General features: G+C 40.5%; 1 protein-coding gene across 1 annotated transcript in view; it reads right to left on the bottom strand.

Moving 5' to 3' along the window:
• The window catches only part of ccdc88c (coiled-coil domain containing 88C), a 75184-nt gene that overhangs the window by 13960 nt on the left and 39260 nt on the right, over positions 1 to 21964 (bottom strand). Inside the window, exons 16-27 of the mRNA XM_070978880.1 lie at positions 21156 to 21953; positions 20206 to 20333; positions 19940 to 20081; positions 18057 to 18206; positions 17648 to 17809; positions 17248 to 17525; positions 12124 to 12267; positions 8558 to 8744; positions 8243 to 8388; positions 7890 to 7979; positions 7435 to 7733; positions 435 to 518 (exon numbers count right to left, since the gene is read on the bottom strand). Coding sequence (XP_070834981.1) covers positions 435 to 518; positions 7435 to 7733; positions 7890 to 7979; positions 8243 to 8388; positions 8558 to 8744; positions 12124 to 12267; positions 17248 to 17525; positions 17648 to 17809; positions 18057 to 18206; positions 19940 to 20081; positions 20206 to 20333; positions 21156 to 21953 — 2608 coding nt within the window. The remainder of the gene's footprint in view (positions 1 to 434; positions 519 to 7434; positions 7734 to 7889; positions 7980 to 8242; positions 8389 to 8557; positions 8745 to 12123; positions 12268 to 17247; positions 17526 to 17647; positions 17810 to 18056; positions 18207 to 19939; positions 20082 to 20205; positions 20334 to 21155; positions 21954 to 21964) is intronic.

Genomic DNA, 21964 nt, shown 5'->3' with positions numbered 1-21964 from the left:
AGTTTATCTTAAACTTTATGCTCCTATGCTATTTTGCTCACTCAGATATTAACAGGTATTCTAATCAAGGGTATCAAACTTAATATAAATTTGTAATGTCTTCTTTACCTTAAATGTTCAAACTTGAATGAAAACAACAAATATTTGTCAAAGGCTAGTCTCCCTCTTTCTCTATTGCTTCCTTTAACAAAAGTCACATACGTGATTCAATTTAGGTTTTCAAGCAAGGAAGACCAAACAGCTAGTCAACACTAAACCTGCACTGAGACCTACCAGGTCACAATTTGTAAACTAAATGAAAAGTGAATAAAAAACTGTATGTGAAAATGACAACACCTTAAACCTCAGTTTAACTTCCATCTAACCAACTTGCTCCGTTTTCCTGCTGGAATCGCATTTTCATTGACTCTTATCATCAGTAATATATAAATTACCTTGTCCATCTTCTCCATTGATACTCTCACTGCTGCCTCTTGGAGTACTATTACGATAAACACCCCGGCTCCTGTCAGTCAAACCTGCCAATCAATCAGAATGCTATAAAGGAACCATTCTGGACTTGTATGCCATAGTATGACCACAAGATGTGTTTTGTGCATAACATGAAGTAGCAAGAAAGCTGAGCAAGACATTAGGAAGCTGGCCATTGATCCAGGCATGCTGGAAGCTTACAAATCATTTATTATTCAGTGAATGTATCTGATTCTAATCAAACATTGTGACTGGATAATTCTCATCAATTTGAAGAAAGAGGGGTCATTGACATGTAAAGGATGCAGCGGCCTCTACAACTCTCACTGTGTGTCCCAGCCACATCTAATGATCTCACTCATCTACATACCACATGAATGAAGGTGTGAACATGGATACACCCAACAAAGACATAGTTTCACTGAGGCCTTCACTGAAGTCCTGCCATGTGCCATCGTGAAAATAGAGCTTTTAAAATCAAGTGATAGTCCAAATGTTTATCCAGAACCCAGAAAAAAATCTGAGCCACACAATAAATGAATAAAACTGAACACTGGAATATGAAGTTTTACATGTTGATGCCTTCAAGCAACAACAGCAGGTACCAGTTTAATAGTATCACAATTCAGAATCATAAAGGGCTATTTAAAGACTAAGATACTACTGGAGGTAGTGATGACAATGAACCTTTCTTAATGATTCCAAATTTCACTTGATATGCATTTGGTTAAAAGACACCCTGACATTTTTCCACATTATGTTTTTGGCCACTTTCCAATGGTAACAACATCTAACATCTGAAAGACAATTTTGACAAAATGGGGTAACGTGCACAAGTTATTGTGAATGAGTTACTATTTCCCTGATTTAAATTGAGACTATGCAACAACCAATTCCACAATTGGAAGTTACAGCATAATAGCACATTGAAAAAATAAATAGTTGGCCACATCGTCAGTAGGTGATCAGGCTGAGATCAAATGGCATGGGAGCACAAGCAGGTGATGACAAAAGTCTTGATTATCTTGTCTTGTTTACTTCTTTTACTTTTGTGACTAAGTAATTGAAATGTTTATCTGGGACATGCTATAACGCAGTTTAACAGTAGCAAAAGAAGTCTTAAAGTTAGTTAACTGACTGAGCAAAGTCAACTATACTGCTATATTTATGCTAATACTGATGCTAATCTATCAGGTGATATCAGAATAAGTAAGGCTTTAAAGACAAAAACCCCTGAGTGTAATGAATTTAATAAGGGCGTGTCTTATTTCTTATGAATTCAACTTTTCATTTGTAGGCAAAAGACAACGTCATTTCTTCTTTAAAAGTCTCGCTTTAAGCCAACATGGTGTCCTAATATTTATCTTAGCCAGTTCAGCTTTAATTGTACAGAATGTAGAATTTAGGGGGATCCATTGGCAGAAATGGAATATAATATTCATTATTATGTTTTCATTAGTGTATAATCACCTGAAAATAAGATTTGTGTTTTCATTAGCTTAGGGAGTGGTTCCCCTGCCATGGTTTTGGCCATGTTGTGCCATCATGTTTCTGCAGTAGCCCAGAAAGGACAAAATTGGCTCTAAAGAGGGCCTTTCACATTTGTAACAGCCTACACGCTTAGAAAAGGAGGGTGAGGGGAGGTGTATTCAGTTGGTTTCAATCTGCATCCTCACCGCTAGATGCCTCTAAATCCTACACACTGGTCCTTCAAAGACGCTGATATAAATGTATAACACTGGTGTTTAAAAGCCCATATAGGCTTTTGTTGCTTGAAAAGCTCATATTTCGTATGGATGGTGGACAGACCAAAGGTTAAAGCAAATGGGCAGGCAAAGTTGGAGAGAGAGTCGAAGAGAGAGAGATGGAGGAGGTAGATGACAAGCATGGTTGCTGTGGTGAGCCATCACTGCTGACTGAACAAAAAGAAAACTCTGCAGCAAAGCTGTGTGAAGTCAGATATATCTTCACGCAAGTCACAGCTCAGAACAGATAGAAATGAGATCTGTTCTTAATACAGAAATCAAGCCTTACAGAGACAAACTTATACACATTTTTTTTTTTCTTACAGCTACTAATCAAACATGAACTGCTCTTCAAGGACATGAAGATATTGTACATGGGGACAAGCCTGGCATGCTTTGAAATGAGCATGTGCGCACACACTCACACACATATAAACCATCTCTGCACATACTACTTACTAGTAACACTGGCTGGATCACAACAGCAACATGCCCCTGTTTGTGTGTGTTTTGTATGTTTATTGTATGCTTGAGGACTGTGCAATTGTGCCTGCCTTAGTGTTATGAAGTGTAGGCATGTGTGATATATGCATTTTTTGTGTGTCACAATGAAGTGTTGAACTGTCTGATAATGAGGTGGCAATGAAGATGATGATGATGATGATGAAGACGATGAGAAGGATTTTAGAACACTCCATTGGCTGACATTGGCTGGTTAGTGACACCATCAGCTGTGATGTCAGTGGAAGACCAGAATCGCAGTCTTCTGGTGAGAGAGAGGGAGGGACGGGAGGAGGAGGGTGGGGAGAGGAGCTTGTCTTGACTTTTACTGCGTAGGAAACTGAAGCGTTTTGGGGTGGGGGGTACTGAGATGGAGAGAATGGAGAGAGATGGGAGGGAGAGATGGAGAAATGTAAAAAAAAAAAAAACTGATGACACAATGACAGTGATTAAAAAAATGGTTGAAAGTTATTATGATACCATGCAAGAAAATCCACCAGAATAAAACAAGACAACAGAAATCCATTGCCAAGCAGAATCCAAGCATTAGACTCAAGACTGACCCCAATTCACTCTAAACCAAGCTCAGTGGACAAGAAATGGCAGATAAAAACTGTAGGCATGACTCTGGCCTATGTTGAAGAAATATTTATGCAGACAAACAAGGCATACGTAGCTGTATAGTAGAGCAGCTGATTTATTGTTCATCTTTCAACCTATCTCTTCAATCAGCTGATTATGACAATTTACACATGCAAGTTTATCCACTTGTTGAACTACGAGTGAATTGAGCTCAGGAATGAGTAGAATCCCTTTAAGAGTAGAGCATTAAAAAAGACAACCTATAGAAATAAAACGTGAACACAGTTTGGGCCATACATTTGAAACCAGTTCTCCTATAAGGATTGTTAAACTATCAGATAGTGTTGTGAGCAGGACATAGAGCAGTGCCCACAGACAGAGGTGCCTGCATCAGAGCCAAAGCAGGGCATTTTTAAATTAATTTTATCAGCCATCAGATAATTGGTTGACTCCTACAGTGTAGCCATAGTGTGGTTCAGGTCAGAGGCATAACTTGGCAGCACATTTATCTACTGATTTTAAAACCACCTGAGTTAATCATTTAACTTTTCTCCTATAGGTATTCTTACCCTTCTTTCTGACTTCTTCCGTAGATAATTAAAAGTAAACATCAGGTAACCACAGTGTACAGTGGTTCACAATATGTTTTGAATGTGACCATTACAAAGCAATGTCCACTTGCGTGCCTTTCATGTTAGTTTTGGAGGGAAATACATTAGCAGTACGTTGTAATTCTCTAGTAAGGAGGCAGTGTACAGAGGTGCAGGCAGTGTTAGTGGCTAGGAGGAGCCCAATGTCATTATCACATGACCCATTGCTGTTATGTTTGGATGTGTACAATTAAGACAGCAAGTGACAGCAGTGATTTTCCCTGTTTATGATGTTGATTAGAACAGACAGCCTTGACATAAAAGCCACTTTCTCTCCTTGTCTGTGTGGATTTTCTGTGGATGCTCTGGTTCCTCCCAAGTCCAAAGACATGCAGGTGAGGTTAACTAGTGACACTCATAGGTAAGAATGTGAGCATGAATGGCTTTCTGTCTCCATCTGTCTCCATGTGTCAGCCCTGTGACTGCCCACTGACTCGTCTAGGGTGTACCTCACCTCTCACCCACTGTCAGCTGAAATCAGTTCCAGCTCCTACCTGAGGAAGCAGGTATAACTAATGGATGGATGGATGGATGGAATTTTGTGTAGCTTAATTTAGTTTTATCTTGTTTCTTAACCTAACATTGACTATACAAAATAGACTATAACCAGCATGAAGCAAGCTTCTGGATTATCTGCTCATCCATAACAAATCTTTTTATGTTTTCATTGGATTTTCATTTGAAAGTATAAAATTGCAATCTGGGAATTAATGTTGCCATTTCAAGTCACACAGAGCAAAAACTGTAAAAACCTGCTGGTATTCCGCTCCTTTCGAGTTGTCTTCAGTGACTGACTGTCACAAACTAAAAAAGTGACATCCAGTGACATCCCAGACACCACAAGAAGCCAAGAAAGGCCCAAACTTGATTTTTTTTTTTGAGTATGGAAGTCTCACAACATTGGACACATTTCTCTCTGCAACAATAAGTCTGATAATGATAGTAGTAACTTAAGTCTCTCAAATGGCTAATAGTCTTCTATATTTTTTCATAACACTAACAATTCCATTTACATCACCTAAGAGTCAAAAAAGTATTGTGAAGGCACAAAGGTCCTGATCATTTTACGAAAATCTGTTGCCATTAAGTTTCCATCTAAGAATCTAAATTTACTGTGTCACAAAAAATAGCATTGCAAACGTAAGTTCAAGCAAAGACAAGCACAAGGTGTCTAAAAAGGTTTTGAAATGGTTCTTAACTGATGAATTAAATATTTGATTTTACTGAACGTTATTAGACAGATGTATAAATACATTTAAAAGAATTGTGTTTTTTGTGTTGTTTGTAAGACTTTATATATCTACAGTGAGGAAAATAAGTATTTGAAGCCTTGCTGATTTTGCAGGTTTGCCCACTTACAACGAATGCAACAATCTATAATTTTAATCATATGTACATTCTAACAGTGAGAGACGGAATCCCAAAGAAAATTCCAGAAAATCACATCATATGAATTTATAAAAATTCATAACAATCTGATGAGGAAAAATAAGTATTTGACCCCCTACCAAACAGCAAGTATTCTGGCTCCCACAAGCCAGTTAGTCTTTCTCTAAGACACACCCCCAATCCCAACTAATTATTTACATCAAATTCACCTGCCTGACCTCATTACCTGTATAAAAGACACCTGTCCACACCCAGACAACCAGATTCCCACATCTCCACCATGGGCAAGACCAAGAGCTGTCTAAGGATCATCAGGGACAAGATTGTTGACCTGCACAAGGCTGGGATGGGCTACAAGAGAATCCTTGTGGGGTGTCCCTGATCTTGCGAACAGTGAGGAATCATCCCAGAACCACAAGGGGGGAACTGGTTAATGAAGTAAAGGCAACTGGGACCACAGTTACAAAAGAAACGGTTGGTAACACACTACGCCGTCATGGATTGAAATCCTGCAGCGCACGCAAGGGCCCCCTGCTCAAGAAGGCACATGTACAGGCCCACCTGAAGTTCGCCATTGACCACCTGGATGACTCAGAAGAGGCCTGGAAGAAGGTGATGTGATCAGATGAGACCAAAATAGAACTTTTTGGGCTGAACTCAACTCGCCGTGTTTGGAGGGCAAAGAACAGAGTACAACCCAAAGAACACCATCCGAACTGTCAAGCATGGTGGTGGCAAGATCATGCTTTGGGGGTGCTTTTCAGCCAAGGGGACAAGACAACTCCATCGCATTGAGGGGAGGATGGGCAGGGCCATGTACCGTGGAATTCTGGACCAACACCTCCTTCTCTCAGTGAGAGAGCTGAAGATGGGTCGAGGATGGGTGTTTCAGCACGACAACAACCCTAACCACATCGCCAAAGCAACAAAAGAGTGGCTGAAGAAAAAGCACATCAAAGTTCTGGAGTGGCCAAGCCAGTCTCCAGACCTGAATCCAATTGAAAATCTTTGGAGGGAGCTTGAAATTCGGGTTGCCAACCTGAATGATTTGGAGGGCTGTCTGCAGGGAGGAGTGGGCCAGCATCCCTGCTGAAATGTGCACAAACCTTGTCACCAACTATAAAAACCGTTTAACATCTGTGCTGGCCAATAATGGCTTTTCTACAAAATATTGACATGCTGTTTGTCCAAGGGGTCAAATACTTATTTTTGACCAAAAATATGTAAATAAATTCCTAAAATGCATATAATGTCTTATTCCACTTTATTGGTGATATTCTGTCTCTCACTGTTAAAATGAACATATCATTAAAATTATAGCCTGTTGCACTCTTTGTAAGTGGGCAAACCTGCAAAATCAGCAAGGGGTCAAATACTTATTTCCCCCACTGTATATATATATATACACATGTAACACTTTTCGAAAAAGTTTATCACGCCTACCGCAAAACAGTTGTGGAAATTACAATTGAATCTCAATGATAGGCAATTCAGATACTTATGTCAGCTTGATTTAAGTATCAGGCAACAGCTGAAAGTGTAAATCAGAACTGTACTGCACATTCTTAGAAAAAAGATAAGGTTTGGAAAGAATGCCTTAGAAACCTTTAATAATACCTCTATGTATTATTAGTATTTCTACTGCAGGAGCAGAGCCAGATTAATGTGGAATCACAGCAGAGAACAGATACAGTGGCTGTAAGATAGATGTGAGAAACAGAAACGTGAAACAGCTGTCAGTCAGTCAGTTATAGGGTGGTTAACAGCACCCAGGCAGCGAGGTGAACTTGAGTCAACTCACCATGCTCCATCAGCTTTGTGGTTTTCTACTGGATATATTGGTTAAATGCTCTATGTCCATTTCATAATAAAACACTTAATATATACAGCTTCCCACTATACCATATGCCACAAAGAGGAAACCACTGACATTACTTTCTCCTCTGATGTCAGTAAAAATATCTTTTCTTAACTTGTGAATGTGTCTTTGACAGGGTGAAACTCTCAGGGTCCTGAGATGAAAATCAGTCGAAAGACATTTCATGGTAATTAATGCTATATGAAGAGGGGCTTTGTTATGTTGGATTAATCTGTACCTTGACTGATGGCCGTAAGTGCTGGACTCTGGGGTCCCAGGCTGGGGCTGGTGGTGTGGCTATTATTATTGCTGTGGGCGCTGTCCTGCGTGTCACGTGCCATCCGCTGGGAAAGTGGGTGTGGCATTTCAGGGGGGAGGAGGGGAGGTGGGGCAGGTAGTGGGATGTCTGGGGCGCTCTTTGCTCGTTCTCTCTCTTTGCCTCCTTCCTTGTCTTGGTCACCTCCTCTCTCCCTGCTGTTTTCCTTTCGGGGTTTAATCAATTTGGCTAAAGCTTTAGCTCCAGACCACTGACTCCTCCTGACAACACACAACATTTACAATCTATCTGTCATAAAGTATATCAAACATCAATATCTTAAATACATTTAGCAGTTATATTGTGATGATACTGCAACATTAACAACTATTTCATATTTTCTGTAAAAAGATTAAAAGCTTTGATAAAAGCAGCACTTTTTAGGTGTGGGGTCGTAGAACTTGTACTGGTCCATGATCTTCTCCTCTAGTTTCTCTTTCTGACGACGAAGAGCGTTCAGCTTATCACTGAATAAAGAGATACAAAAGGAAAGAAACACAGATAGACATTGTCATTTGTTATCCCATCTTTGTGAAGCTTCTTTGTATTAACACTTATCAACATATGAGTAGTTATAGTATTTTAAAAGCAACCAAATGTTAATGGTGGTGTCTGCTCTATACAGTACATGTATAGTTTGTCTTACTAGTGGTATAACCTACAGAAGTCTTTTATGGTGTGCAGCTACATGTGCAGTTTGTATTGCAGGTGTGCTGTTGTGTACAGTTACATGTATAGTTTCTGTTCCTGGTGATACAGCTCTTTGCTCTCCATGCTCCTCTCAAGCAGAGAGTGGTTCTGCTGACTCAGCAGATTGATCTGACTCAGGAGGTGGTGGTTCTCCTCTTCCAGATTCCCTTTCAGTCGACTCAACAGCTAAACACACACACGTGCACACACACACATGAGTCAGGTCAGGAAAGTAATAAAGAGATGGTGAGATTCATTCTCCAAACAGAAAGCTGGAGACGTAAAAGACAAAAAAATTATTGTCACTTATTTCTCCCCACTGCCTGATGGAAAACAAACAAAAGGTCCTGTTTACCTCACAGTGGTTGTCTAGTTTGGTCAAAGTTAGATCAAGGCCCTGGTGTTGCTCCATGAGTGTATCGTATCGTGCCATCCATCGACTCGCTTCCAGCTGGGTGGTGCTTAATGAGCGCTTGAGTTCATTCATGCGCTGCTGGAGCCCCTCATTTTGCTCCGACTGCTGTGACTGGCTCTCTGTCAATCTAAAGGGGGAAACAGAAGAAGTCAGAAAGAAGGGTAAGAATACCTATAAGAGAAAAGTCAAATGAATAACTCAAGTGGTTTTAAAATCAGTAGCTAACTGTGCTGCAAAGTTATGCCTCTGACGAAGAAGAAGAAATCCTTTATTAGTCACAATTACACACACAACATGCGGAGTTAGGGGGGGAAACTGCACACGCCATGCATTTGTGAAATTCTTTCTCCGCTTTTAACCCATCCTGGTTGTCCTTCCTCTGTGGCAGACCAGAAGTGGTAGGCTGCCAGCCGACCGGCGCCCGGGTGCCAGTTCCTCCTTGTTAACCATTGGTCAGGTGGTGATCTTCTTGCATGTTTTTAGTAGGGGTATTTTTATGGAGGATACCCCAGGTGAACACGGGGAGAACATGCAAACTCCACACAGAAAGGCCCCTTTTCCTCAAGCAGCAGGCACTGAAGGCATGATGGAGGACACGCCACCAGCGCCCACAGCGGGATTCAAACCGGAACCTTCTTGCTGTGAGGTGACAGTGTTACCACCAGTTCCATCGTGACCTGAGCCACACTTTGGCTACACTGTAGAAGTCAACCAATTATCTGATGGCTGATAAAATAAATTAATTTAAAAATGCCTACTTTGGCTCTGATGCAGCCACCTATGTCCTGCTCACAACACTATCTGATAGGTTATATATAATGAGCAAAAGCTTATTAACACTGAAGGCCACTGTTCCACAGACGGGCACAGAGACTAGAACTGCTCCAGTGAGTGAGCAAATGTGTGTTTTGAAACAGATATTCATTAAGTTCCAATAAACATTGCGATCTTATGATCTATTTCTATGAGGACTAACATGCCCAGTTGAGCAGTGAATGGCCGAGGAGTCTTTGTATCTGGTGGTTTTGGCTGTTGGATCTATCTATATTAATGATCTAAATCTGCAACTGAAACTACAATTTTCAAATAAATGTAGTGGAGTAAAAAGTGTAATATTTGCCTCTAGTTGTGGAGAATAAGGTACAACCCTGTTTCCAAAAAAGTTGGGCTGCTGTATAAAATAAACAATACAGAATGTGATAATTCTCTAATCCATATACTCAACTAAAAACAGTACAAAGACGATATATTTAATTTTTTACCTCATCAGCTTGACTGATTTTTGTATATGCTTATTCTGAACTTAGAGCCAGCAACATATTTCAAACAAGTAGGGCAACAAAAGACTGGGAGAATTGTGGAATGCTCCAAAAACACCTCTTTGGAACATTTCATGGGTAAAGAGGTTCATTGGTAACAGGTGATAGTATCATGCTTGGGTATGAAAGAGGCATCCTGGAAAGGCTAAATCATTAACAAGCAAGGACAGGATGAGGTTCAACACTTTGTGAAACACATGACTGTTTAAAGCAGGGGTGGGCAACCTGTCCACAAAGGGCCACTGTGGCTGCAGGTCTTTCCAATCAAGCAAAAGCTCACAGTTTGACCAATCAGCTGTCTGAAGAGTGAGATCAGTTGATTGAATGAGTCAAGTCTGGTGTGCTGCTGCTTGGTATTGGTATTACTACATGGGCTTGGGAACACTTCATAAACCCGTGGACGGTAAAGACAGTTTGTTTGCAAATGACTGCATTCAGATTTTACTTATGTTTTACACAGCATCCCAAACTGTTTAAACATAGCATCTAAACTATGAATAGAATTCCATATCATATATTTTCAAAAATCTATGACACAACTATATTCTTATTTCATTATTATTAGTTCCAAACATTATTGCTGAACACGGCTCATTTGTAAATGTCTGCATTGTTTTTAATTTAGGTATTACATAGCGTCCCAACTAGTGTTGCTTCCGTCAACAAAAATTATGACTAAATATCGTCATCAACGAACCTTTATCACATGACAAAAACGAGACGAGATGCAGTTTAAATGCTGGTCATGTGACGACAACTATAATTAAATATATGATGCAATATTGTTGATGAATAAAAACGAGACTAAATTAGGTTTACAAAATAAAAACTCTGCTAAAATGCCTCTTAATTTTATTGTTATTTCGTCTCGTTTAGTCGCGTTGTTATTATTATTTTGCAGTATTTCTGTTTCCTGTGTCTCACTTCAGGGCTGCATCAGGTCACACCGCGCAGTCGCAGGCGACGTCATGGCATTAGTTCCCACTCGCGGCATTATTTAGAAGAATTTAGCAGCAGCGGTAGGTTAGCATTAACGACAGACAGCTGACACAGAGAACGGACCGATGGCCGGCCAGCCAGCTTTGGTCGGTAAAATATATATATTATAAATTCAAATCATAGCATCTTCCGTGTCTGGAATGGATGTATTCTTGACTCTATTAGGTAACAATAACATAATAATAAGACAACCTTGTTTGAATTGTGAAATGGGTTTGACTAAAAGAAAATTTTGGTTTCATCCATACTACTAGGTACTTATACTATATTCCATCCATCCATTATCTATACCGCCTATCCCTTTCGGGGTTGCGGGGGGCTGGAGCCTATCCCAGCTACAATGGGCGAGAGGCGGGGTACACCCTGAACCGGTCGCCAGCCGTTTGCAGGGCCACATGCAAAGACAGACAAACATTCACACTCACACTCACACCTACGGACAATTTAGAGTCATCAATTAACCTAATGAGCATGTTTTTGGTCTGTGGGAGGAAGCCGGAGAACCCGGAGAGAACCCACGCATGCACGGGAAGAAAATGCAAACTTCACACAGAAAGGCCCCGCCTGACCCGGGGATCGAACCGGCAACCTTCTTGCTGTGAGGCACCCGCACTACCTGCTGCGCCACCATGCAGCCCTTATACTATATTGACTGGGTTAAATAGAATTGCATTACTTAAAAGAGACTAAAATACAATTTTCATTGACTAAAACTAGACTAAAATGTCATCAGTTTTCGTCGACTAAAACTAGACGAAAAATAGTCATGGATAATTCTGACTAAAATAAGACTAAAATGCTCAGGCTTTTAGTCGACTGAAACTTGACTAGACTAAAAAGAGTATGAACATGACTAAAACTAATAAAAACTAAAATGACAGCTTGACACAAAGACTAGACTAAGACAAAAATTAAAACAGGCCGCCAAAAACAACACTAGTCCCAACTTTTTTGGAATCAGGGTCGTGAAAAGCAGCACAACGTGGAAATAAGTAAATTGTACTTAGGTACAGTACTTCTGCAAATGTACTTTGTTACATTCCACCACTGGTTATTCTAAATTTTGACATTAAGAGTTTCATTGTTACTGCAGGCACGCCTATGTTGGCTCTCTGTAATCAGTGCTGGCCTTGAAAAATTTGCCAACCATCTACATTGACATTGTGACTGTGTGCGAAAATACAATACCTGTCAACTTCTGTTTTAAGCTGCAGATTCTCTTGCTGTAATAGCTGATTCTTATGGATCTGCTGGTTTAGTTCCTCCCTCTCTTTCCGACCACGCCCCTCATGCTCCTCCCATTTCTCCTTCTGTTGCACCAAAATACAATACCTGCAGACAGAGAGACAAACAGACACACGCACACACAGACCAAGCACAGGGGTTATTTATCTACTGATATTGTCTGACAATCACTGCAGCACTGTAGTTCCCTTGGTAGAGATGGTTAGCAGCTGTGGCCTAGGAGGTAGAGCAGTTGTCCACATCTGAAGGTCTGTGGTTCAATCCCAAGCCCTGCAATTAAGCCTAAATTGAACATACCCATGCAAGCACAGCTCGCGCACACATACTTGAAGTACACACACAATAAAGATGAGATGTCTGATCATACCCCTTTTCAAATTCTGAGAATGAATCACATTACATTTACTCATTAACTTACATTATGGGGCTGGTGTCTTCTTCTAAAACACATGTGGGCCTATACCTCATTTTAATTCCTGTTTAGAGCCAATGAACACATTAATTTTTTATCGTCTTTGGTTCCCTAAGATATGATGCCTTATATTGTTTATAGGGTGAAAAGAGGTAGAATCATCCCTTTTATTTATGTGCTACTGTGATATAATACTGTCATTATAAAAAACTAAAAAAAGCAAGTCTAATCCACTCTGCTACTTGCTTGCATGTAGCTAGGTAATCCAAGCAAGAACAGCGACTAGCCGCAGAACACGGTTTCAACCTCCAGTAGATTTATAATGCAATACAACCACACAAACAAAGAGCTAACCAGCAGGTAATCCCATGACTCCTTTATTTTTGCCAACCTGTTATGTTCAAAAATAACTTTATCCCAGGCCCTGAATTGTTTCTCACGAATCTCAATTGGCAATGACTGAAATAGGTACAAAAGTCAAAAGTCATGAATGTATATTCATTTTTATAGTATCTATTCTTGAGCTAAAGACCAATGAATGGACACCACCTCTCAATATTATTTCTAATGTTCTGATCCACCTTGATATAGTTGGCTTCAAAAAGTTTATCAATTCCTCTTGTAATAGAATTAGGTATGTTTTTATTTTAAACTCTAATTTAAGTCATATTTTTGTTGTAAAATTTTGGATGGACAGTAGTTCATTGTGAAAATCTGTGTTCTGGCTAGGTTCAATTATATCCAGAGTAAAGGCCAAACATCTCCAATTGATTAATTAATATAGAAAGGCATGTGTCAGGAGCCTCTCAATAACAGATCACATCATCAACAAAGAGCCCAGTAATGTTTTCTTCCTCCCCAGCCTTTATCCCTTTAAGATCTTTATTCTTTCCTTATCACTAATTTCTTGAGTACATTCGAATTTCACAGAGCTAGGAATAAGTATGGTCACATGTCTTCTTCAACTATTGTGGAATGAACAATAGAATGTATTTGCATTGCCAAAATCAAATAGCAAAGACCTCTGTCTCACTTGATGCCTCATCCAGAATGAAAGGTATTACCAAACTCTGTCATATAGAATTCTTGGTAAAGTTTTACCATGTTTATTATCTATCTGGTCCAAATTTGTCTCTTTAATCCCATTGGTTTTAACTCCACCAGCCTCTCTTGCATGTTGGGCTGTGCTGTCTGTGGTGTTGGTATGTTTCAATGGCATCAATTCGTTCAGTTTCTCCTCCACTGCTGCCATGTAGCTCGCCTTCTTTGGCACTGTCACCTTGACTCCTTGTTTATTCAGATTTCAGACAGCCACCTCTGCACTCTAGTAGATCCATAGTGCAGAGTCCCAGTGCACTCGCATCTTTGTGTAGGGTGTCCGATACTGGATCTCCCTCTCCTTTAGCACTGCTTCTATCTGCCCCTATGCCGTACGTATACAAAGTTGCTCACCAATCCTCATTTATAAAACTTGCTTACGCGCAAAACGGGGCTTGACAGTTGCGTACGCAACTTCCTACGCAAAGGTTGTGATTTATAAAAATAAACTTAGTGTGAGAATGTGCGCACCGGTACGCCAACTTTGATGCTTGCGTGCGAACATTTTGGAGACAGGGGGAACTGGCGGTGCAGATAGCGAGGTGGTGAATTGAAGCCAGATTGATCTCATACATTTAATGTCATCACATATCAGACTTATAGACCCGCGTAATCATGAACAACCAAGTCTGCAGTGTTATACATGTGTTCCTTTAGTGAGCCGTTAGGCCTACTACTCTATGCACAATGTTCATATATCATACTTCCATCTTCAAATGATACAGAGTGGTGGATGGCACTGATGGATTAGTATTAATTGTGACAAGGTGTGTAACAATCATTCAATTTGCTGAGTAAGCATATAAATAGTGCGGTGACACTCGTGCGTAATGCTGCACAATGGATGCGCTGGCACTGCTGGAAGATCACGCAAATGGTAGGATCAGGATGGAGAGAAGTTTTAGGGACCACGGAGATTTCCTGGCCCGTGATGATGACTGGCTAATAAGCCGATTTAGATTCCCTAGAGCGGTGCTCTTGGATCTATGTGCTGAACTGGGCCCAGTGTTAGATAGACCCACCCGCCGGAACCGCGCCATCCCGTACCAAGGATCGAGGCTATCTTGGTGTCCAGCGGAGTGGGCTTGGGTGCGCCCTTGCCCCCAGCAGTAGCAGATGTGCTTCGATGGTGCCATGCAACTTTCTTCTTGGCCTCCACCTTCACATCCGACCACTTCTTTTTAATTTCTGCCACAGAACGCTCTGTGGCACTGGAACTATTCACTGAAGTGACGACGTGCTGCCACTCTTTTTTTTTTTAAATTTTATTCGTGACGCCATTACTGTGACCACCAAACAAAATACCATTTCTGGCCTCCACCTCACCCACAAGCACTTTGATTTCAGTCTCCATAAAATTTCTTTTCCTTTTCTCTGCCATGATCGAACGTAAAATGCCACTGATCAGTAGGCATATTTATATGCAAAGACATTCATGAGGTACTTTGCATTGACCATTCATGGTAGATGTGGGTGTGTCGGGGGCGGGATGTGAGGTGAATCCACCTGCGCAATCTTCCAGGTGGAGTGTGATTTATGAAGGGAAAATTGCATGCAGGTGTGAGTACGCACGGTTTTATAAATCCGAATATTTTTTGGCGTATGCCATTTCCAGCTTTTGGGCGTAGGCACACTTTTAGTATAGATTCTACGCAATGTTTTCTAAATGAGGCCCCTGTTCTTTAACATAAAACTGCATAAAGCTGACTATTATTGATCTCAGAGTTGAGGTTACAGCTGGTTTTGGGATCAATGCTCTGTGAGCCTAGTAGATCTGGAGGTCCAGTCCATCTTGTAGTGTGAAATGACTTTTGTATAGTATAAGTTAATTTCCTTTTTTTAATGTTTTTCAAAGCAAAAAGTGTTTGTGCAGCAAAAGTCTGAGAAAATGGTTATATTCCTGTATGATTGAACCCTGACTTTTATGGTGAAATGTCTGTATTATTATGTGGTGCATTGTGCTTGCAACCATGTTTCTATGGTACAAGTTAAGCTAGCAATGAATATCCTGTGATCATGTTAAAGTCAGTTGTGTGTTTATCTAAATCTTTAATGTTCTCCAACAGACCTTCAGAGAAAATACTGTTCTTGTTAATGGAACCCCATTATATTTGTCAATTTCCTGTAGATAAATGTCAATATCATTTTCTCAATATATGGCAGTGGCTTTTAAATCTTGACAAGATTTTCTAAACAAGCTACTCGACTTAAGACAGCATATCTTGGCCATCTGAAGAAAAAAAAATGTATAAAACCATTGCTTTGTCTAAAGGTAAGCTTTACACTTTACGTATTGCGGAAGTCCTGGCTAAATGTAATGAAACTTTATGTCTAACTCCACCTGTTTGTCACTTTGTTCTTACTGCACCTTTTTGGGCTGCATTCTCAAGTCCTGGTAATGAACATGAAAATTTAACCCTAACTTTTCTGCCAATCAGACTTTTGCTAATTTATAGAAAATGGAAAAGTTGCAAAGTAATATCTTCCTCCAGGTACACAAAGTGATGTTCTATCTTTCCAATCTCTGTGCTGGTCTAAAAAATGCAACCTGTTTGTGTTTCATGTGACTCAATGGATCTGTTGTGAGATGAAGTTCTGTTGTGCAAAATATAGTTGCAATAAATGCTGTTACTTTGCCTCAGCCCTTGATCTACCCTATCACAACTAGTAATTAGAATTACATTACAGCTAGTAGAGTCAGGCAGAATCTACTAAACACTAGCTTATGTATATTTAGACCTGCTAAGAAACAAGTCATATTGGTTTAAGAAATTTTTTCTGCAAGGCCATTTGTCTCCTTACTTTTTTTTTTTAAATCATTTTTTAAACACATAGTAGCATAGCATCTTCCTTAAAGGCAAAATTAAATGAAACATTTTTTTTCATTGTTTACAGATTCAATCTTGTATGCCTGTGCTACTTTTTCATTTAGCTCATGTTGCATGCTAAGCATGTTAAAAAAAATTTATATCAAAATCCCTCTCTGTTCTCTTCCTGTAAAATGTAAAATACTTCTGCTGACTCATCTCGGCCTCCAGTGGGTAGCTAGTTACCTCTAATCATACTTGATAGGATACATTTATGTAGTCGCTCTGTCATATAAAATTGCACCTGACTGTTATCGTATACCTTCACAGGAGGTGTGTGCTTGTGCCAAAAAACTTTGTTTACATTTCCAAAGAATGTGGCTGAGGTCTAATGTATTCACTTAACCCATATCCTCCTCCCTAATGTAACAATGCACGTGAGAGAGGTGAACAGTCCTGCAGCTCCATCTTTCCACACCTCCATACATCACACTATATTCACATTTCAAGGATATGAATTAAATCCCTCTCGTACCTAAACCCAGCCAACATAATCTGTTCTGAGCTGGAGATGTCTTAATCAGCATTTCATTTCAATTTAAACAAAGGACTAAATTCATTTGAGCTTGCATTAAAAGCTGATTCAATGGTTGTGCAACAACAGTTTCATAAGAGTTCATTTGTCATCCGACTCAACACACAATTTCTGCCACAAACTTAAGTAATACGGTCTATATGTTATTTACTTACTTGCTCTGCAGTGTCCTGTGTTCACTCTCTAGCACCCTCTGTTTGCCTTTCAGTGTAGTGTGCTGAGTGATGAGCTGCTCGTATTCATGGGCTTGCCTCTCATGAACGCCCAGCAGGCGTTCATGGTCGCTGAGAACGCTCTCTCTGCCACGCCATGCTTCATCACGCTGTCGCTGCCACGATTCTACCTCTGTCTCCAAAGCAGTGACTTGGCCCTGCAGCACAGCGTTCTGTGCCATCAGAGATGCACTCTGGGAGGAGAGAGTGGAGTTCTCCACCTAAGATACAGTGAGATCCATTAGAACTCAGTGATTAAAAAATGGTCTGGAAAAATGTAGTGCAAATTTTGCCTCTGCCCTTTGCCCAGTTATACAAAAACACTGAATGGTTTATTATTTGCCTGTAGCTTTGCTGTCTGTGTATGCAAAGCTGAATTCTGTTCCTGCAGGGTGGTGGTGTGTCGCTGCAGTGCCACCATCTGGTTGTTAAAAGATATGTTCTGGTTCTCCAGCTGCTTGAGATGCTCCTTCAATAGACTGCTCTCTGTCTCCAGGGAGGCATTCTGGAGAAAATAATGACACCAAACCAATTCATAACGTAAATTTGAATGAATGAATGAATTATAGGAAAATCATCATATAAAAGAATGTTAAATATGCTACATAACACATAAACACTAAATATGAATAATTAATACAGAATAAGATGAAAATATATTATTTGTGATGGCTAATGATCAAAAATATAAACATGATAATATGAGATATACTGTGACATTTTATTAAGGAATTCCAAAAAGAAAATCCTACATTCTTTTCTACATCAATAAGATGGTCTTTGATTCGTAGCAGCTCAGCAGTAGCTGACCCATGACCCCAGCTGCTCCCTGAGCGGTGCTGGGAGTTGTGGTTTTCTTCCACCTCCTGTTGCTGATGTAGGGCAGACAATTTCTGACGGACCTACAGCAGGAAAAAAAAATACTGTAACACACTCTACAATATAACACCTTATAATAACAGGGTACACATCTAAATAATTCCTCATCAACGCTGCAAAATAATGACATCAACTCAATTTCAGTCTAAGGCACTGTACAGAAGTAAAGGACTATCCATTTCAGAAATTAACTAAAAAAATTCATAAATGACATTTTATGTAAGAAATATAAGTGGTGTATATTTGTCAACAAAACACTAGGATTATGCTTAATGAGCTGATTATGCCATCTTCCACATTCCATCCATGTGGCAAATTCACTAATCCAAATGATGACGACTTTTTATTCTTGAGGCAAACTCCCATTCTGTGAAATTGGTCTAAAACCTAGGCATACCTTAAGTAAATTGAAAGCTGTTCTGGAATGACTGCATATACATGCATGGTTTTGTGGTCTCTTTTGAAATGTAACACATGGATCTCCAGGGGTCACAATCACTGTTAATTCTATTGGCACTGAGTAATAAATGTTTGAACACAGTGAAAAAGAAGGTTTTTATTCCTGCCTGAACATTTTTTTTTTTGCAAAAAGTTGCCTGCAGATGACTATATCTGGGCCTTAGTAACTGGAAAACCCAAGACCACACCATGGAGCCTTATCCTAGTCCACAGTCGTTAAAAATTGATAATACCACAGACAGAGGTCTACAGTCTCCTTCCCTTGTTTTCCCCTTTATGCTCCTGTGTTTTGCATTCCCTTTTGTGTCCTGTCTGTCTCTCCCCCTGTCTGGTTTAGGCTGTGTTAATGCAGCGCATGACCAACACGTCAGGCCTGCCTCTCTCATCCTGAGCACGGCTGTGTTCAATCGAGCAACCATCTGCCTTCTCCGTATTTAAGCATCCAGGTTCCAGCCAGTATTCATTGAATCATCAGTCTACCTCTGTGGTAACAACCAAGATCCAGTCATGGCTAAGTCCCTTTTGACTGTTTTGCCTTGTCTGCTACCTGCCTTCCTGGCTCTTTTTTGTCTGTCTGTGCTCAGGTACAAATCCCACACCTGTTTTCACCTGTGCCCTGACGGTCTGCTCTCACCTGAAGGAACTGGACTTATCGCTTCCTGGACTTAGTCCTCAATGCTTCTGGTTTCACCTGTTACACATTCTTAAATTGCCAAATTAAAGCTGTTAACCTTCCTCTGACTCCTGTCTCCTCTGTCTGAGCTTGGTATTTTGGGTGCTAAAAACTATACTTACAAAAATGAATATTTTACATAGGCTTTTTTATACAGTGACTAAGCTTTCTCAAAATGAGGCCATTTACTATATTTATGTACGATCTATATATTCACGCAATCTATATTAAGGCCAGTCACAAAGCACCAGTCATCTGATGTATTATATTGTTATTATATTGTTCAACTTGATTGGTGAGTTGCCTCAACTTCATAATCGTTTGTTTGTTTGTTGTTGGCATTGCTTGTACCTGCTGTTGTGATTAAATCACAAGAATCTTAGCTTTCCAACGATAAACAAACTTAAAAGCAGCATTTGTGTCAACAATTATCAACAAACAAACTATTTAAGACTTGAGAGTCTCATTCCAGCAGAGGTCCACATTAGATAGTTGTTTTAACAGTACAATGGTTTATTTATGTGTTTTTGCCCACATTGATTGTTTCTATCTTCAGTATGACAGAAATACCCAGAGAGTGGGGAAAGTGAGTTTTTTTTTTAGAATTTTTATGCATGTCCTTACGGTAGCTAATTCGGCACATAGCGCAGTGCTGAGTGTGCTGCTCTCTTCTACTTTCTTTTCAAGACAGGAGATTTTCTCCTCTTTAATCTTCATTGTCTGTTGAACAGTTTCCTCCAGTTGAGACTCCAGCAGCCTGTACCTGCTGACACACATGCAAAAAAAATCAATTACACATCCGAGATTCATTTCTACACATGAAATCATTTCAATTTGATGTCTAGCCCTACAATGGGGCTGAAAAAGCACAGCACATTAGAGAAAACTACCTGTCCTCCAGAGTGTGCTCTTGCAGCAGTAGTTTTTCTCTGTTCAGTCCAATCTTCTCAAGTTCTTCATTGAGTCTCTCTAACTGAACACTTTGTTGCTGAACACTAAGTTTCTCTGACACCAACTCCTGCACACAAAAAATACATGAGTGGACTGCATTTATATGGCACTTTTCTGATTTTACAGACCACTAGAAGTGCTTTACAACACAAGTCAGCATTCACCCATTCAGATACACTTTCATAAACTGGTGGCTGTGGCTACCATGCAAGGTGCCACTTTCTCATCAGGAGTGGTACACATTCACACAGACGCTCACCAATGGCACAGCTACTGGGAGCAATTTGTGATTCAGTACCTTGTCCAAGTACTTTGACGTGTAGACTGCTAACTATGAAATTCTACATACACATATACATTTCCATACAGATGACACAGTGCATGCCAGGGTTAGAGCCATGCATTGTGTAGATTAGTGTTGGGCTGATATAGGAATGCTATAGGAATAGACAGCCAGAGGACTTCCCATGGCACACTGAGCTCTTCTCTCCTCCTCTCCCTCTCTATCCATCTTCAATCAAAAGCTTCAGAAGCTAATAAATGGACCTGATTAGATTGTTTTGTCAAACACTATTCTGGTCATCGGGGGAAACCCATAACGTAAATATTATTGCGGCTCTTCCAGGGGCATCATGCTGGCCAATTAGAGCAGGGGGCACGGAGGTCCTCCCCCAGAATACAATTTGACATACATATTGAAAGGCTTTGAGATTATTTTAAAACTTCCCTAAATCAGTTTTTGAATGGGCATGACAGGTCTGAACTCTTTTAATCCTGACGAGTAGAAAATTGTGGGGAAAGGATGTGAAATTGTATTTTGTTGGCTAATTAAAGTTTGTTCATTCATGATATAAAATGAAAACACTCACTCAAGGCTTTTTCCTCTCACCTCTCTCAGAGTAGCCAGAGTCCTCTTGTCTATAGTTGCCTGTTTCTGGAGCTCCTTGTTCTCCCTTTCCAACTCCTTGACTTTGAAAGCTACCTCCTTCAGCCTATCCACTTCCTTACTTAGGGCCATTCCCTCTTTCTCCACTGTAGCCAATTGCCTGGCTCTCTCCTCCAGCTCTGTCTCTTTACCCTCCAGCAGTGTTCTAATCCTCCAGTTCTCCTTTTCCAAGTACTTCCTGCCATTCTCGGATTGGTCCAGGTCCAATTGGAGCTTCATCCTCTCCTTGTCAATTTTCTCCCTTGTTCTTCGCTCCTCCTTCAGTTCTTCTACTTCCCTTCTCAGTTCTTCTTCTCTGGTCTGCATCTCTCGCCTGTCTCTTTCTACCTCTTGTCTCTCGTCTTTGCTCCTATGTATATCCTCCTCTAAGCGATGCTTCTCCTGGTTAAGAGCTGCCACGTTCTGCTCAAGCCTCTCTACCCTCTTCCTCTCTCCTTGTGCCTCCTCTCTGGCCTCCTCCAGCCTCCTTTGCAGCTCCTGTGTTTCTCTCTGTGCCTCTTTGTGCTCTTCCTGTAGGGTGGTCAGACAGGCAGAGGAGGAGCGCAAGTTTTCCAAGGAGCAGCGCAGGTCCAGATTCTCCTTTGACAATAGGCTGCTCTCTGTCTCATGCCTCCCCAGTCTCTGCAGCTTCTGCTCGGCCTCCTCTGCCTCCCTCTTCAGCTTATGAATTTCCTGCACCAGGGAGGACACCTGCTTCTCCAGAGCCTCTGACCGCTCGCTGCATGCGCGTAGGGAGGCCACCTGGTGGAAAA

The sequence above is a fragment of the Chaetodon trifascialis genome, chromosome 14 (genome assembly GCF_039877785.1).
Source record: "Chaetodon trifascialis isolate fChaTrf1 chromosome 14, fChaTrf1.hap1, whole genome shotgun sequence".
Lineage (NCBI taxonomy): Eukaryota > Metazoa > Chordata > Actinopteri > Chaetodontiformes > Chaetodontidae > Chaetodon > Chaetodon trifascialis.
This window is presented reverse-complemented; position numbering and strand designations above follow the sequence as displayed.